Source organism: Meleagris gallopavo, chromosome 3, assembly GCF_905368555.1.
Source record: "Meleagris gallopavo chromosome 3, MGAL_WU_HG_1.1, whole genome shotgun sequence".
NCBI lineage: Eukaryota > Metazoa > Chordata > Aves > Galliformes > Phasianidae > Meleagris > Meleagris gallopavo.
Window position 1 is genome coordinate 15,235,930 of NC_139406.1, and position 17,924 is coordinate 15,253,853.

The 17,924-nt window shown below is 43.2% G+C and overlaps 1 protein-coding gene across 5 annotated transcripts in view; it reads left to right on the forward strand.

Moving 5' to 3' along the window:
- Positions 1-14,247, forward strand: part of RNF152 (ring finger protein 152) — a 41,629-nt gene extending 27,382 nt beyond the window's left edge. For 3 of the 5 annotated variants that reach the window (XM_085220339.1, XM_085220342.1, XM_085220343.1), the window contains exon 2: positions 8,815-14,247. In XM_085220339.1, coding sequence (XP_085076465.1) covers positions 8,947-9,558 — 612 coding nt within the window. In that variant the 5' untranslated portion in view covers positions 8,815-8,946 and the 3' untranslated portion in view covers positions 9,559-14,247. Of the gene's footprint in view, positions 1-7,045; positions 7,082-7,259; positions 7,674-8,814 lie in introns of those variants that run through there. The other 2 variants (XM_085220341.1, XM_085220340.1) reach the window with 2 other exon arrangements.
- The last annotated feature ends 3,677 nt before the right edge of the window (positions 14,248-17,924 follow it).

The window sequence follows — 17,924 nt, forward strand, 5'->3', positions numbered from 1 at the left end:
GGCCTACCTCCGCTTGTGATCTGTATTTGCAGTGAGTGCTGGACTGTTCCCAAAACTGAGGCAGTGAATGTGGTATTAATATTATTAGCTGCCAGGAGTGCTACGGGTGAATGATTAGTTTCCAATAAGAGAGAAGTTTCTGGATTGGTTCCAGTTCCTTTTGGTGTATTCTGCAAACTAGAATGACCCGTGCTGTGACCTGGGATAGTTGTAGCACTTATCAGAAGCTGAGAATGCATGAAGATCACAATTTGTCTGCATTAGGAAATGACATTTTGTGGCTGACCTTGAGGAGCCATGCTAGCTGGTTATCAGCTGTCCTCTTGTGAAGATAAGCTCTTGGAAGTCATTCTTCTATGTTATGACATCTGCTGCACCTTTTCTCTTGATAAACAGGGGACTTTACTCCCTTGCTCAGTAAATCTCAGGAGAAAGGTAAAAAGGTTTAAAGCTCCCCTCTCAGTGCTGTCTCCCTTAAACTTTTATCTTTTCTTCGGGGTCTGTGGGACAGAAGAGAACTTCCTTATTATTATGAGGCTTCTAATGCGATGTTTTCCAATTGCTTAATCCCATCCTTTTCAATATAAAAGGGTGTATTGTTTTGATTCCCCTAGATCTCTTGCTTTTTTTTGTTATTTGCCGAAGCAAAGGAAGAAACCTCCCCTACCCACACCCTCACAAAACACAGTCCAGCCCAGCCCTCGGGAGCAGCGCCGTGACTGGGGCTACTGAGCAGTGTGGGTCTCAGCATCGCTTCCTCAGAAAGTCACACTTTGTGGGTCCTGTGTATGAGACAGAAACACAGAGCAGAGTTGCTTGATGTAAGCGTGCAATGGGGTTTCCAGTTTTCACATTATATAAACAGCATAAGAAATGCAAATATTGATTCCTTTCTGTCTTCCTCTGTTTGAGCCAATATGCAGGCAGATTTTGACCTGATTTTATAAAAAATTACTTGGAGAGCTGCTCCATTCACTTAAGAGTCGACTGCCTTAATACACTACTTCAAGCTGATTTCCAGTCAACCGCCCACTGACCTGTATCAGTGAGAAGCATTTGAGTTTTATTTAAAATTACCTTTTTTTTTTTTTTTTTTTGGATGGTGGTATTTTGTAATAGCAGATTCTCAGGGGAGGGAGGGATGGAAGAATGTTTTAATTAAGTTTCTCTTCAGGTATCAGGCAAATTCTATCAATCTATGCATCAGATGAAGCATAAAGCTGTAATGGAAGAACAACTTTGTCATTTTAAGTGATCAGTTGCTTTGTGGTCTCTCTCCCTCTACATTTTGAATACTACAGAATTTCATCACGTAGCCATAAATGAAAATCTTTTTTGGGAAGAAGATGCTGCACTGCGAGTAAAAGCTGTTACTTAGAATGAGTTTAATGTCCACAGAGCAAGCTTTGCTCTTTGCTTGCGTATAGCTGTGAGGTTCTGGAATTGGCCTTTGTGGCTTAATTTGTGACATCACTTTAAATTAGGGAAGATACTTTAAATCTGTCCTTGCCAACCATCTTTTCCATGTGTCCTGGCCATCGATGACTAACCGTGTGGCTTTTAGTTATAGGATAAGGAGAAGATTGCTTTTCTGCTGGGCCTTCGCCCCCATTCCTCTTTATGTCAGCTTGAGTGGCAAATGGATTTGTCATTTGGTGGTGGAGAAACCTGTCTTTTAATTCCTCTCACCTCAGGGTTTACCAGTGTGTCAGGCATAATTAAGAGCAGCCAAGAAAACTGATAAAGTGCTAATGGCCCTGCCAGAGTTACAGTGAGAATGAACTGCAAAAATGAGCACTGTCACTTGAGATGCTTTGAGCCCTGGATTTTGTGTTCATTTTCAAATTGAGAGGAAACACTTTAGTATCCTCTGCAGGAGAATTTCCAGATTTGGGGTTTTTCATGACCAGGGTCGGGTCTCATCCTGTCAATGCACTCCTGATGCAGGAAGAGAATTTCCAGATAGCAGAAATGAGGAGGAGTACCTCATGAGACTCTTTCTGGCCGGGCAGGTGTGCATACAGGGATCTCTTGTGCTCTTCCAGGCTGGGAGCTGGGAGTTTCAGTGACCTATGGCTCTGGAGAAACTTGGCTTCTCCCCATGTTAAAAAGCTGCTAACCTGGAAGCTCTGAGCTGGTGAGGAGCGGGTCAGGCTCTATGGTTTGGTCCCCACATTCAACTGCAAGGAGGGCTACTGACGGGCTGGGTAGGCAGAAGAAATGTGCCTGAAATAGGCACATTTGTCAGGAACATTTTGATTTCAGATAGCCTTTCCTCTGGTAAAACACTGCATGAAACTTTCTGGTGAGCGTGGCTGTACTGTTTTGACTCAGCAGTAAAAAACTGTACTCATCATTTGCTGACCAGGCACATTATGGGTGATTAGTAGTGTTTGCTGTTGGAACAAAGTGCAGCTTATCCTGATCATATTTGACCAAAATAAGGTCTTTGGAGCTGGGGAATGTGAACGTGTCAAAATTGCAGATAAAAGGAGGGAGCAGCAGAGCTTGTGAGGTGAGATGGAGCAATGTACAGCAAGTGAGTCTCTTTCTGTTTATATGAAAACACTAAAGGCTGATGTTTTCAGCTGATGTGGTTTTGCTCCAAAAATGTAAACTTCTGCAACTGGTTACAGTAGTGTGGTGGGCCTTTTTGTCTCTGCTTTCTGTTGGAAGGGCTGGCTGGTGGCAATTCCTGAAGTGAATGCGATGCGTTAACACCTTGCAGCCAGGCTCGGTGATCCACTTCTGAGTGCTCAGTGCCAGAGAGGGAGGCCAGCTGCTGTCCTGTTTAGTCTTTGCTATTAGGATCACCCAGAGCAGGTTCTTCATCAGCATGAATCCCCTGGCACAAGTTCATAGGATGTTGCAGGCTCATATTTCACAGTTTCATTCAATGTTATTTTCTGTGGCTCTACACATCCGGGAGTACGTATGTCTGGTTGTCATCTTGGCGAGGGTTGGAGTAAAGCTGAAGGATCAATGCCAGTATATGCTGGCTAAGAATTTGATCAAATTAAAATGCTTTTGCTCTGCAGTGTTTCTGTACAACTGTGAATAACAAAATGGAAAGGATAGTGGGTGTAAGCTATTCATCTTAGGTGGAAGGTGCCTGGCACATAAGTAATTCCCAAGAGAAAATTGGATTGAATTTGTTGTTTTGTTGTTAATTTTGTGTTCCTCAAAATGCAGACACTGTCTCAGTTGCAGTTTGCATAATGTCTGTGGAGATGCTTTAAGTTTTGGATCACAGGCTTTCATATTTTTCATGGTCCGTGGAATAGGTGGTATGTTCAATGAACAGAAAATCTTGGACAGGACATGGAGATGCTGCCACACAGGAGCAATTAGGGGAATCAGGTGATTTTCTGAGCCTTGTTGTTTCTCCGTTGCAAAAAAAAAATATCTGTCTAGAGTCTTCCACCCCTGCTTGGTGGCTCATGAAGTGAGAAGTGGAGCTGGGATGAAATTATCTAGGAGCTTTGAGGCAACCTGGGTGGTGTTTGCATGACCTTGGACCAACTACTTCATCTCTGCGCTTCTTTTCTTAAATGACGAAAGAGTATAATAATGATAATACTTCTCTCTTATCAAGGGTGTTGTGCTGAATAAATTAATTAATCTTTGTGCTGTTTCAGTTTCTATGGTAATTAGTGCTACAGAACAGCCTAAAAATAAATGGAATCGTTTAGTGAAGGATATTCAGAGAAAATCAGGTAGTATGTCCTAGGTATTTGCAACAGTCCTAACAGATTTTGTACAAACACAAATCTGCTGAAAACATTTGTAGAGTTTTGTATTGAAAAGATACTGAGTTTTGTAGCAGAAATGCAACCAGATATTAATTATATTCTTCCTATTCACTGTCAGTTTTAAGTGACTGTAGCAGGCATTTCTTTCCATGTCTGTGGGCAGAGGGCTTTTACAATTAGTTCCCCTCTGTGCTGCCCCTCCATCTCCTTTCCAGCCTAAGGGCACCTGAACCTGGTGGATCTTTCTTCGTCATAAATCATAGACAGTAATGCTGTCACAGAACTCTTAATGAGTTTGGGGACTTTGTGTAATGAACCTGCCTTGAGAAAGGTGAAGTTTCATCAGCGCACCGCCTTGCTAGATGTCTGTTAGTAACCTTGCCATGCAGCAAGCACAGCGTGCCTCAACACATGCATAAGTCTGTGCAAAGTTTTTGAGGCTTTCAGTGATCAGCTAACTACACCGGCGTGCCCTGGAGCCAGTCTTTAACAACACGATGCAATATTTAACCTTCTTTGAATTGTATTAAATTCTATGGGCGTTATTAAAATATCTTTTCGTGGCTTTCATGCTGGTATAATTTGGAGCCTTAATAAGTTAGAAGTATGTGTGAAGATAGTTCTTCATTCTCTGGTAGAGGGAGCACTCCTTCAAGACTGTGCTTTTCATTGCTTAGTCCTTGGGGCTGTCCTTATACTGTGTTAACAGGCAGTGATTTGTCACTGTGTTCATGAACTTGTCCATCTCACATACAGTGAATGTTTAATGTCCGTCTTTGCACCGTCTTCCAAAAAAAACTGCCTTTTCTGGTTGCTTTATAGTTGGTGTTTGTGCAAACATTCTTTGCAGCAAACCTAATTTTAATCAAACCTCTTTGCTTTCTCTTTCCTCTCCCTGTAGATATGTTGCATTAGCTGAAGAAACCTTCTTTTGTACACCTAGTGCAACACTTCTCTGTGTTTGTTGGGAAGCTGGGAACTGCAACAAATGCCTGTTCCCTCTTTGATATCTTGGGAAGCAGGGAGCCAGTGCTACAGCATGCCTGGCATCACCCAAGAAAAAGAGTTTGAGGCCCTGCAGATGGCATGAATGACAAACAGCTGAGAGCCGTGTTTTATTCTCCAGAGCTTTGTGTCCGTGTTGCTCTCGAGTCATGTGGTATTTTCTCAAATCTTTAAGACTCCTCAGAGGGCAGCCCCAGTCTGCAAGGTGGGCCTCTGTGTCATGCTCTGAGCCACCTGCAGTCCGTCACTTTCTCAGGTTCCTCCCAGGCTCTCTTCTCCTGAGAGCAGTCTCTATCACCGTGTGTTAATCTCTCCTTGCAGCGGCCATCAGCAGCCCTTTGGAAATTGGCTGCAGTAAGGATGAAGGGGTAGGCAGGGGGGTTTCCTGATGCTGCTTTGCAGGTCTGTTTCCTCTCGCTTTCTCTACTGCTGCTGCACCTGTCTGATGCTTGAATTTTGGAGCATTTTTCATACTCTGTTAATTTTTGTTTGTATTACTAGATAGATCTCAGCACTGAAGAGCTCCGGTTGCTGTCAGATTTATGCCAGGCAGAGTTACTAATTGCAGTTGCACTTGCCTTTTTCTGTGAATGTCGTGTTCCCCAGCCCTTCCTTGCACATGCATGTCCATATCCATCCATACATAACGCTGTCTCTCTTAAAGCCCCAGAATTTTCTGATTTTTTTTTTCCCCCCAGTTTTCCTGCCAGCAGCCTTTGTGGCTGCCACTGTGTGACAAACACAAAGCCTGGCTGCCTCTTGGTTCTTGGGCTCAAAGCACCAGAAAGAGTGCACCTGAGTAAGCTCTGAGCAAGGCGCTCACTTGTGATAGCTCAGTACCTCCACCTAGCACAGAGCTGCTGATCACAGACCCGACAGCTCAGCCTTCCATCCAGGAGGTTACTACAGCATTAACTCTTTGCTTAGCTATTGAAATAAAGTGGTAGAAAAGCACCAGGAGAGTTCGTGTGGCTTTTTCCTTTCTAACTGCATGCAGTGGAATGAAGCAAATAGTTACTGTGTGCTTTAATTTTTACTGTAGGTGATGGCTTGACTTTCTTCTATGCCTTTCAGCGTGGTTGGGAGTGAAGTTGCATTTCACTCACTCAAATACGTGGAGAGGCAACCTCATCAGCGTCTGCAAAGACCGATGGGTTAGATGGCTGTGACTGCATTTAACTTGTCCTTAGACATGTTCTGAAGGGATCATACTAGCCTCCGCTTGCAGGAGTCACCAATGATCAGTCAAAATATATCTCTGGTTGTTACTTGAGGCGTTGGGGGAAAAAAATGTTGTGATTTGAAATAGGCAAATGCACCATGCAGCCTTGCTCTTCACAACAGTGTTTATGATTAAACATATAACTTTAAGATATGGTTGGAAGTGACTGTTTCTTTATTCAACACCAGATCAAAATGGGGCTGTCATGGTCACAGCGTGTTCTGTAGATATATTGAAGAATCATAGAACATCCTGAGCTGGAAGAGACCTGCAAGGATCATTGAGCCCAAACATCATGCAGGTCCTAGGTCCCATCACACCCTTTCAATTTGACTCAACTCTGTTGTTTTTATTTCTGTTTTTTTTTTCTTTTTTTTTTTCTCCTTTCGTTCCCTTAGGTACCACCAGTGCTTTGTAACTTGGATCTCTTGGATAAGTGCCTCATACCATTACTTAGCATTCAGACCAGGTCTTTTTGCTGGAATGGATGTTTTCGTTTTTCTTGAACACTCTTTGCTTGGAGGTGACTTTTATTTCATGTTTCAGTTCTGAATATCTTACTTCTTTCTCTCCTAGCACTGATCTTCTGCCTTAAGAATGTCACTGCAACAGGGATGGAGGGCTTGATAGCATATGAATGTATAACTCCTGTGCAAGGTTAGGAGGTCAGAAAAAAATGAGCACAATCTCAATTGCTTGAAGATCAATAGAAACTAATTTTACTTGAGTGCTGTAACTGGAGAGGAGTGGTTACAGGTGACAGTTAAATGGGATCAGAGATTTTCACTGGTCTCATAATAATATTCTACCTCTCATAGTAGTATTGCAGTATTATTATAACGTTTTTTTTAACAGTTTTGCATATACCTAGGGCTATCCCTAGGACATTGGAGTTGCATCTTTTAATGTCTGAGCTCATTTGCCAGAGAGAATGAAGGACTGTGAAGAATTTGTATAAAATTGCTGGATCACATGTGGTTGGTTGAAAACTGGGTCTGGTGACTTGAGAGATCCCTTCCTGAGTTCCTGTAACTTGTTTCTAATCTGGCCTTTCCCTCTTTTTCAGCTAAGAGGTGCCTGGCTCTTCCATTCAGGTGTTCAGGTGCACACCAGTCTTTTGAAGATCCTTTCAGTCTTCCTTGTGCCTGCCTTTGCCTTAGGGATGTGGAGATAGTGATGCAAAAGATGAGTCCTTTCCTCATTTTCTGCTCCTTTCCCTTGGTTGTAGCCTGCACATGAGCTGTGAATGCAGAGTCCCCTCCATGGCAGTGAGTGGTTCCTTCTGCATGTGGGCTATCTGTTAATGCCTTGTGCAATGTACAGCTGGTGCTTGGGCATCTTCTCCCAGTCCCTGTGCAGGCTTTACACTGCCCAGAGTCTTAGGCAAAGCATCCCAAAAGGCTCATTCCCATGGCTGGAACATGACTTTTCTCACAAGCTCCAGCTTTCATAACCTCAGCCCCTGCTGCCTCCTGAGTCAGGGTTGTCACTGCATGTTTGTTGAAGCATTTTGTGAGCCAAAACCTACTGCTGTTACAAAATCGGCACCAGGGCCAGTGCTGCCAGCCAGTGACAAGTCATTAGCATCTCAAGAGATGACGTGTATTTTGTTTTCCCAGTTCAAATATTGGCAGGATGTGGGATGTTGTAGTCCAGAGGCCTTCCCTGCATTGCAAACCCCGTGTTTATGCCTGGTTTGTATTGAATGACGTTATTTCTGTTCTACTGGTGTCACCTATTGATTAACATGTTGCACCCCAGTTGCTATGATCTGGAGGAAAGAAAAAGAAATAATAATATGGAAGGGAAAAAACCATCCAACAGCTGTGGTGTTAACTCTGTTGCATATAACGTTGTGGTAAGAGACGATCAAAGGTCCCCACGCAAATATTTTGGATTTGTTTTCTTGAATTATCTGGATTTAAAGTTCATCTGATACTTCTTCAAATAGAGTGAGGAAGGCGGAGCAAAAAGTTGTAAAAATATCTCTCCTTCGTATTTGCCATGTGTTTGAGTGGCTGAAATCAAACAAGGCTGAACAACTTGCTGTGGAAGTAAATACAGCTGCCTCTTTTTGCATAGCTGTAAGGAATAAGTGGGGAAGTGCAAGGAATCCTTTTTTAATGACTATCTAAGAACAAGGTCAACAGCAGCTTGCTTTCAGTGCTGTGCATTCTCCATGGTGTGCTGCAGTCCTGGGTTCTCAGCAGAGCCTTTCACCTCGGGGGATGCCTTTGTCAGGGATGAGGTTTATTTCACAAGCTGTTCATCTAACCTAGCCCACAGTTAATTTAACTGAAGAACTTGCCATTCCTTTCTGTTGTGCACAAGCGTGGGTGTTTCAGTGTAGTTAGGTTGCTCATTCATGTATGCATTTGAACTTCAGGAGCCTGTGGAAATGCATCTGTTTAAATCTTTTTTTCCTTCCACCTTGCATGCAGACTTAGCGGTTGGGCCAAATAGCTAAAAATCATCAGGGTTTTGGAGAGCAAAATGAGAAGAATTGTTATGGTGCAGAAAGGGATGAAAGAAAGTTCTGAAAATATGAGGCGGATGCTGAAGGACCTGCTTCGTGCCTCCCCTTTCATGGGCATAAGTATGAGTAGAAGTCTGAAGGGTTGATAGTGATTTTATAACTGCAAGAAAAGGGTGAATGCTGGCTATCACGGCCGGTTTGGTAAAGCTGACAAAATAATACTTGCTTGTTAAGAGTTGCAGATTTGTTTCTCTTGCCACCTTACGAATTCAGTTCTAGTTTTCACTCATCTGTAGCCAGCTTGTGTTTCCTCACGTTCCTGTCAGTAACCAACTGATTCACGTTTCTGTTTGCCTCAGGTGCTGAAGGGCTGGAAGTTTCCCTGCGCTTTTCCCAGCCTTCTTGAGAAGAAGTGGTTGAAGGTGGCCGTGGGACACTGTGGTCAGACCCCCACCAGGCTGGTGGTGCCTCGCTGCGCCGTGCCAGCCACCATGGAGACGCTGTCCCAGGACTCCCTGCTGGAGTGCCAGATTTGCTTCAACTACTACAGCCCGCGTAGGCGGCCCAAGCTGCTGGACTGCAAGCACACGTGCTGCTCGGTGTGCCTGCAGCAGATGAGGACCAGCCAGAAGGACCTGCGGTGTCCCTGGTGCCGCGGCATCACTAAGCTGCCGCCGGGCTACTCCGTGTCACAGCTGCCCGATGACCCCGAGGTGATCGCCGTCATCGCCATCCCCCACACCTCTGAGCACACCCCTGTCTTCATCAAACTCCCCAGCAATGGGTGCTACATGCTACCCCTGCCCCTCTCCAAGGAGAGGGCTATGCTGCCGGGAGACGTCGGCTGTCGCCTCCTGCCCGGCAGCCAGCAGAAGTCCCTGGCGGTGGTGACGATCCCAGCCGAGCAGCAGCCGCTGCAGGGTGGCCTTCCTGCTGAGGCAGGTGCGGAGGAGCCTGATCGCAGAGGCGTGGTGAAAAGCTCCACCTGGTCGGGGGTTTGCACTGTGATCCTGGTGGCCTGCGTCTTGGTCTTTCTCCTGGGCATCGTCCTCCACAACATGTCATGCATTTCCAAGCGCTTCACGGTGATCTCATGCGGTTGAGGGGTGTGGGGCTGCCCCGGGGTTGCTCACCCAGGGGTTGGGTTGGTGGTGGTGGTGGTATCGAGTGAGACAATTCGCCGAAACTTTGGCCGATGACTGCAGGACATTTTGTTCCCAGATGGTGGTGCGCCAGCCTGGCCACAGCCCTCGGCACCAGTGGAAAAACCTATATCCAGTGTCTGATGGTAACGGCAATGAGAAGGACTGCATGCGTCACACCATAATCATTTATCAAAGGGACTGTAATTTATGGCAGTTTTTATTGTGTTATGAGATTAAAGACATCTGTGTAGCTGGTTGTACTGTAAAGTATGCAGTATGAGCTCTTCTTTAACTGCGGTAGCTCAAAATCAGAACTGCTCCATGTAGAATTGAAGGAGAACTGGCCTGTGACTCAGTGAAAAGTGTTCGATACCAACCCACACGTGTTATTTTTTAACTGGGGGGGAAGGGGGAGACTTGTAAAACAGAAATCATTTAGTTGGTAAGACATTTTCTATGTTTTAAGCTGCACATTAATTAAACTAAGTTAGAAGGTTGTACAATAGTTTTTAAAAGGAAACATTTTACAAGCAATCTTTTGGTTCTGTGGTGTGTGGTTTTTTGCTTCTATGTCTGATTTTTCCCCACTGTTTTCGGCTATGGGGAAGTGACGCTTCCAGAATCTTCTATTTGAAGGAAGTTCTGAGCAGGGAAGCAAAGTGAGCCTAGGAGGAATACTTAACAATGCAGCCAAACATTTCTGCCTAACCTACTTCACATGAAGAATGGCTCTGAATGGTGAACATTAGTCATACTGTTTTACCTCTGATCTGGCAAGTGGGTTTCCTGCAGACCTGGCCTTCATGGCCATTAGTGAAGAAGTGGGTCATGAGAAGTCCTAGGACTCCTTCCTGCTAGGACATGACAGCAAATTGTTCTTCCTTTTCTTTTTCTAGACGTTGGGTTTTCTTATTTTTTTTTTTAGAGAAATGTACACCTATTTTGCCTCCCTATCTCACACGAGATACAGCTGCACACCCATGGGTAGTGTGAAAAAGAAGTTGCTGTAAGGAAGCCTCACCATGGCAACAGACCATGGACCCTTCTGTGCAATCTTTACGCTTTTGTGTAAGAGGCAGTGACAGAGCTGGAAGAAGAACACAGGTCAGCCGAACCGTCTTCTGGGTTGTGCTGTCCCTCGTAAGTCAGTGTGGCTGTCCTGGTGTTAAAATGCATAGGTGAGCATAATGCAGACCTTTTGCCACATTTCATATGAATGTTGGTCTTTGTTATGACAGATACGAAGAAAAAGCACAGAAAGTATCCCTATCCACCTATGAATGTCCTAATCTCCCAGTTATTTGCAGTTCTCTACTCAGAATGAGCCAAATTCCTGAACCTGCATTTCAGGAGCGCTGTGCTCCACTAGATTTAGTTAGTACTGTTTGTAGCTTAAATGGAGCTCTGTGTGAATTGCTAAGTGTGAATGCTGAAATCTGTGAGATTTAAGGATTGGATTGAGAGGCACATAGCAGGCCTTTACTAAGACAAAATTCTATTGATTAGCACTGGTTCTTTTTGCAAGTACAGAGTATGAGCACTTGCCTACGTGTAATCTCCCCGAAGAGTGACTTGTCCACCCAGTGCTCTCTCTAGTAATTAGTTAGAGATTGTTCAAGGTTGTATTATAACAACAGAGAACATAATTTTGACTGTACAGTGCCAAGGTTGGCCTTGTAGATGGTGGTGGTTTTCTGATTTTGTTTCTGGTTCACAGTAAACATTCTCAACTAGAAATTTCAAGAACATACCTCTGCCTTAGTGCTGGATTTCTTTCCCTCCTTGTTCCCACACCACCATTTTCTTCCTTAATTTCTGTTAACTGCAGGATAGCATAAACATATGGTGCTTAATTGTTATGGTATACGTATGGTCACGTTTGGAGAGGAACTGTCATATATATTCATAGCACAGAAAAAAAAACAACATTATCCTCAGATAACAAATTCAATGCCTTTTTTTGTGCAAGGTGATGTGCAGTATGCCTTGAACTTACGAGAATTGTAATGCATCGACATCTCTCAGCAGCACATTTGATTTGATTGCAGTAAAGAATGGCAGGAATTCCAGAATGTGCCTGTGAACGTGTTAATCTCTTGTTCCCAGTAAGCAGCCAAGTTTCTGGTGACATCCACACTCTACTGCTTATTATGTAAAGAAAAGCCAGTTCACCAAAAACTCTTGCCTTTATAGACTCTTAAGGAAGTGACTAAATACAGGACTCAGCCCTCTACTGCCTTATCCCCTGTAGCAATTCATGCTTATACCAGGAGTACATAGCGTAGCTGGGAGGTGCTCTGAGAACAGCACGGAAGCATTTGGCATCAACTTCTGCATCTCTGAGATTTTGATGACTGCATAAAGACACGAAGCAGTCAGAGAGCAGGCCCAGGAGATAATGGCGCTAACCCTAACCTTGTGCTGCCCTTGGAGCTCTTGAGGCCAAGGTTTCTCTGCATTGCAGAGAAGTTGTCTTGAAAACTGCCCCTCTTCATCCTCACATGAAGAGTGCTGTATGAAGGAGCAACCAGAAATTAGGTTAAAATACCATACTGCATAACACATCATACAACAGGCAGAAGTGGAGTTTATCTGGTGTTAATGACGTACTGTATTAGCAGAATACCATCCCGTGTTACGTAATGCACTGCATTGTTTTGTTAGTATGAATTTCCTGTACTTTTATGCCTGCTGAAATGCATGTTTGACCTAATTTCTGATCCAGCCATTTACCTGCTTACGGCCTTGTGTAAGAGCAATAAGGAAAACCTCAAGATTTTTGTCTGCGTGTGTGGTGTGTATGTTAATTCCTTCTTTTTAACAGAAATTCAAGAGATGTTTTTGTTCTGGCTTTAGACTGTGACTCTCATTTTAAATTTGCAGCTGCCACGTCGTGTCGGATCACCTTGCGTATCTGCTGACTTATACAGAGGAGAACTGAATAGTTTGTTGTCATGTGCAGTGTTAAAAATGCTTCTCAAGTATGTCAATAGTCATCCCGTGTTCCACGGTCCAATTCCTGGCATTGAAAAGTACTGCTATAAACAGAGTTTGGATCAGTTTTGTTCTTTTTTGTTTTTTTTTTTTAAAAGCATCCTTGTCTTTATATGTTTTTTTCTGTGGAGACGTTTGGCATTGTGTGAAAATCAATGAGTTCTGGGCTAATTTTTTGTTGCCTGCTGTCCAGTAAGAAGTCAAAGTCACTGCTGAGTTTCACCAAACAAAAAAGAGACTGTGACTCCAGTGCTGTCTGAGCAGCCAAAAATTAGACTGAAAGTAGTTGTGGGAAATTACAAACGCACCTGCATTTTTTAGAACAAATTACTCTGTGAATGTGTATTTAATGGCTTGTTTAGTGGGAAGAATGTGTGCGTTGGGTTCCAACTTCTTTGTTATCCCAGAAGGCCCTGACTTCCATTTTTGGCTTCTGCTTTCCTGGCAAACAGACTTTAGGATTCACTCTGTGAAATTTGGTTCAGTGAATTTTAAAAATTCAAAATATGCAATTTTGGTATGTGGGATTTCTTTTAGGAAATTGTGCTCAGTAATTCTTCATGCTTAACCACGATGTAAAGGAGTCTGAATGTTTTGTGAACATGGAGCAATCATGAGTCCAAAGTTTCATCTTTATTAATGAAGCTCGGTCTGAATAAAACATTAGCAGGAAAAGAATGATATTGAATGAATTATGGTACCTCTGTTACTTTGCTATCAAAGAGCGTGGATGGGAATTTGGCAGAGTTGCTGTTTTTTTACGAGGGGTTGGCTGAAATTCGATTCTTAGTGTTTTAAGGCAAAGCGTTAAGCGTGGGTTGTAGTAAATGATAAAAGGATTTTCACATTTAATTACCATGGAATATGAAATTAGAGCTGAAGACTACTAAGCCATGCAACAGATTTTTCTATCTGCTTAATCAGATGATTTAAAAGTACTTAAGTACACTTCGTGCTCATGGAAGTGAGGAGCTGTTGGCCTTGACTTGACATGCATTGCACTGTTGGGGACCTGGCTCTGCCCTCCCAGTCGTGGTAATGCCATGAGCCATGAGCCCTGGGTCACTTTTGTCGTAGGTCTTCTGAAACAAGGGTGGCTGACTTTGGACTGGTTTTGGTACATTCATAATGGAGCTAAAATGAAAGAAAAATATTAATACCCAATTTCCTTATCCTGGTTGCGCATATAGCGTGGCTTGAGAGTCGTCTTTTTCCAGACTTTTTCCGTGTTTGGATGAGGACAAAGCAGGGATGGAGGGAAGAAGAGATTGCACGGGAACAAATGAGTTCTGGTGTCATCCAGGAGGCTGCTGAAATATCAGCTCGCCCTGGAGGCAACGTTTTTTTGCCTGAGCTTCAGCAGAGTGAGATGGCCTGGCGATGCTGTAGTGGATTTACAGCATGTTTTAGTGACCTTTCCCATGCTGTTATGCTGTCTGTGGGCTTGACAGCTGGGGCTGTTCTGTTCTTTCTCTTTGTCACTTTGCCTCTTGCATGCTTGTGTCAACAAACAAAGCTGCTTGCTTCGTCCTCAAGTTGAATGATTTTGCAGATGTTTCTGAAGTTGCCTTGAGCATCTTTAATGAAAAAAATTACCTTCAAATTTCAGTGAAATTTAAGGCTTAATAAATGCATTCTTGTTTTTCAAGTGTTTCCTAATGCTTCAATAAATTTCTCATTTTAGCTCTAAGTAAATCCTATAATTTTTGTGCTAACCAGTTCCTATACGTCTAAAGCAATTCACAGAGACTAGATTAGATCCACAGCCAAAAAAAAAACAACTTCCTATCCTTCCCACAATCCCCTTCAGATCTGCACAAGCCTGTTTTCCCCCTCCTCATTTGTACCATCCTGAGGCACCTAAGCATGACAATGAGATGGAGACTTGTGGGAATGTACTGAGACCCTGCATGTAGGAGCATGGGGAAGTGTTGCCATGCTCAGGGGTGGAGGGTAAGCACACAGCACATGCTCTTATGTAATAGAGGCCAAAAGGATTAGAAAAAGGGCTCCAGGCACTTACTGCTCAGGAAGGTTGTGTACTTTACGGTGCTGAGATAGATGGCATGATAGCACAAAGTCCAGGTATTGCTGCCTGGTTTTTGCATGAGATAAGCGCAGCTCCCTTTGAGCTGCCTTGTGCAAACAGACACCTTGTGCTGCTGCATAGGACCATTGCCTCCAAGTCAGGGTGTCACAGAACAGCTAGAAGCCTGGGTTTTTACTCCAGTATGGGCTATGAATTCATTTGGAGTTCATTTTTAACACCTTTGTCAAGCACTCCTGAAAGCTTGAAGGCAGCATAGAGGCTTGGCCTCAACAGGCTCAAGAGCAGGAAGAAATGGCACAGAAGGAGAAGGGAAATGAGCAGTCAATTAGGTGGTCACCTGCAGATTCAGATCTGCGTGTACAAAACCATCTATCTTGGTTTTGAAACTCCAGATTGCTTTTTTTCTTTCAATACTTTGCAGATGGGAAGCTGCCTATTTCAGTAGTGTAGTTTTCCATGTAACTGAGAAGCTTGATGAGTGGGCAGGAATACTTCAGGGTGCCGATACGTTGCTGAAGCTCAGGACTCAGGTACAAGCTAAACAGAAGTTCAACAGGAAGAAGATGGGATAAATAAAAGAAGCAAATGAGTGAATGTTCAGTGTGTGTGGATCTGTTGCACTGTAGAAAATAAAAGCTTGTTTTGTTTGCATGTGTGTTGCCTGATCCTAAGAAAAGCAGGTGGCCATCTCCCACGATAAATCATGAAGTTGGTAACAAAAGTTGTAAATTCCAAACAGCTAAGGACAGGATTTATTGAACCTCTTAGGCCTGAGAAGGTGTAAACCAAAGAAGTGGCTATTTTGTACTGCTGCTGTACTCAACTTATGAGGCATAAGGCAGGAGGATCAGATGAACAGTGTGTGACCTTCTGCTTTGGTTCTTGGGATGGAGTAAATAGATAAATTGAGAAATTTAAACTTCTTGCTCAAGGTTACTGGTTCACCCATCTTGAGAATGACAAAAGGATGTGTGTGTGCTGTCGCTGTGCTGATCGGATTTGGAAGCATTGCCCCATAGGCCCCTGTGTGCACTGCCTAGACCTGAAGCATTAGGGTTTGTGCATGCTTAGGAGGGTAAGAATGTGCCTCAAGATCTGAAAAAAAAAAGAAAAAAAAAAAAAAAAGAATCCATCCCCCCACGGTGCTTCAGCATCGTAAAAGGTATGTGCTTTTGCTTTGAGAGGTTTAGGTTAGATATTAGGAGGAAGTTTTTCATCCAAAGTGTGGTGAAGCACTGGAACAGGTTGCCCAAGGAGGCTGTGGATGCCCCATCCCTGGAGGCATTCAAGGCCAGGCTGGATGTGGCTCTGGGCAGCCTGGTCTGCTGGTTGGTGACCCTGCACATGTTGAAAATAGACGATAATTGTGGTCCTTTTCAACCCAGGCACAGGGCATATGATTCTATAATCTTACGGTACTTTCAAAGCAGCCCATCGTGTGCCACATGCACGTGGCTGACTGTGAGAATGAAAGGAAGATCAGTCTCCAGGCATAGCCAATTTGCTGACTGAAATGCAAATGAATAATTGCTTAAATTATTTGGAATAACGGTCACAGATGTTTCTCAAATATTTGCGTAAGAAATTTACTGAAAAATTTGGGATATGATTCAGGTTTAAATACTGAGCAAGACCCAAAGCATTAAATGTACAGAGGGTGAAGGGATCTGGCCACACACTGAATGCATTCTTGAAGACAGGTGGACTTTACCTGTAGGTGTTATTATTTTTTTTTTTAAAACTTTGCTAATCTGCATAATTCTTTTAGTAACGTGAAGTTAATCAGCTGTGCTTTGGGGAAGATGATATTGCTATTTGAAAGCATACTGGGTAGCAGATGCTCTGTAGCTGTTTTCAGGTGTTTGAATGTAGAAACCTATATTTTTGTAACTCTTATTTTTAATTGCCAATTGTACCTGGCTGACAATTCCTAACTCATAGAAGGAAATAATAGCAAAAAAAAGTAAAAGCACGCAGTTCCATTTCATTCTAAGAGTGCGGAGTGACTATGATTTAAGGAACTCTGGAAAAATAAATTGAGTTCTAATAGCATTTCTCCTGCTGTTTTGAAATGCTGAGGGATTTGCTAAACCTACAGGCTGGTACAACGGAATCCCTGCTTAATGATTGTGTTTGCTAAACTGGCTAACTGCAGTGGCTACATGTGCTGTGCTTTCTTTCCCTTTCTGACCTCATCTGGTTTAGAGAAGACAAGGTTTGGACAGTTGTAGCTGGATTGAACAGCATGATAAGAGTTGTAAAATGTTACCAGCAAGGAGCGTAGCTTTGTGATAAACAAAGCATTGCAACAACGCTGAATGTCTCTCGGCAGCCATCCAAGCACAACAAGCGTGAAGCAGCTCCAGTGAACCCCAGGGATAGGGAGAAATGTTGTTGAGGAGTAGTGGATAAATGAGTAGTGGACAAATTTTAATACCCTAGATGCTGCCTGTGTTTGTTATTGCTGATGCCTGACATCTTTGGGTTTGAATTCTTTCTTTTGTTCTTTGCAACAAGGAGTCTAGAAAGCACTTTGTACTGCTTCCTTGCGAGACTGCTGTCTCCCGTTTCTTTCTCTTCTCCCCATTGCTTTGCCAGTCTGCTTTCCTGCAGATTTGCAAGGCAAAACCTATCTGAATGTACCTGAGACTTCTGTGGCATTTTCAGTGATGAAAATGATAACAAGTCTCCACACAAATAGGAACATCTCCAGGGCTTTGTACAGAGTAATTTAATACATTTGTCATACCTCTTCAGTGTATTGCTATCATCATCAGTGCTCTGTAAATAAATGTTTTGGATTATTATACCATTCAAAATACTATAACCCTACCTAGTACTTTTTGGGGGGAAAGAAGCAACAGCAAAATAAGGGGCAAAACAAATCAGAGACTAGAAACTATTTGCACTACTGTATGTTACAAATAAGGTTCCTCATTATCAGCTTTTTGTTGTAGTTCTAGTGTACCAGTGACACCAATTCTGTGATTACACTTTGGTGGGGGGGAGAAAAAGGAAGAAAACCCATATTCATGGCTTGGATTAGGTCTGCTGAGTTTCCAAATGTATGTTTGTGCTTCTGTTTTGTAATATCTCATAAACCTCCTAACAGATGAAAACTGCAGTAGCACCAAAATCCCAATGAAATGTCACGTGCTGCCTCTTACATTTGAAATGCTCACTGAAATGTGCAAAGCCTGGACGTTTTGGGTTTTGAGCACTGAGAGCACTGGATGTGGAATTAGCTTTGGCTGTCAGTTCTCAGTGATCAAACCTTAGA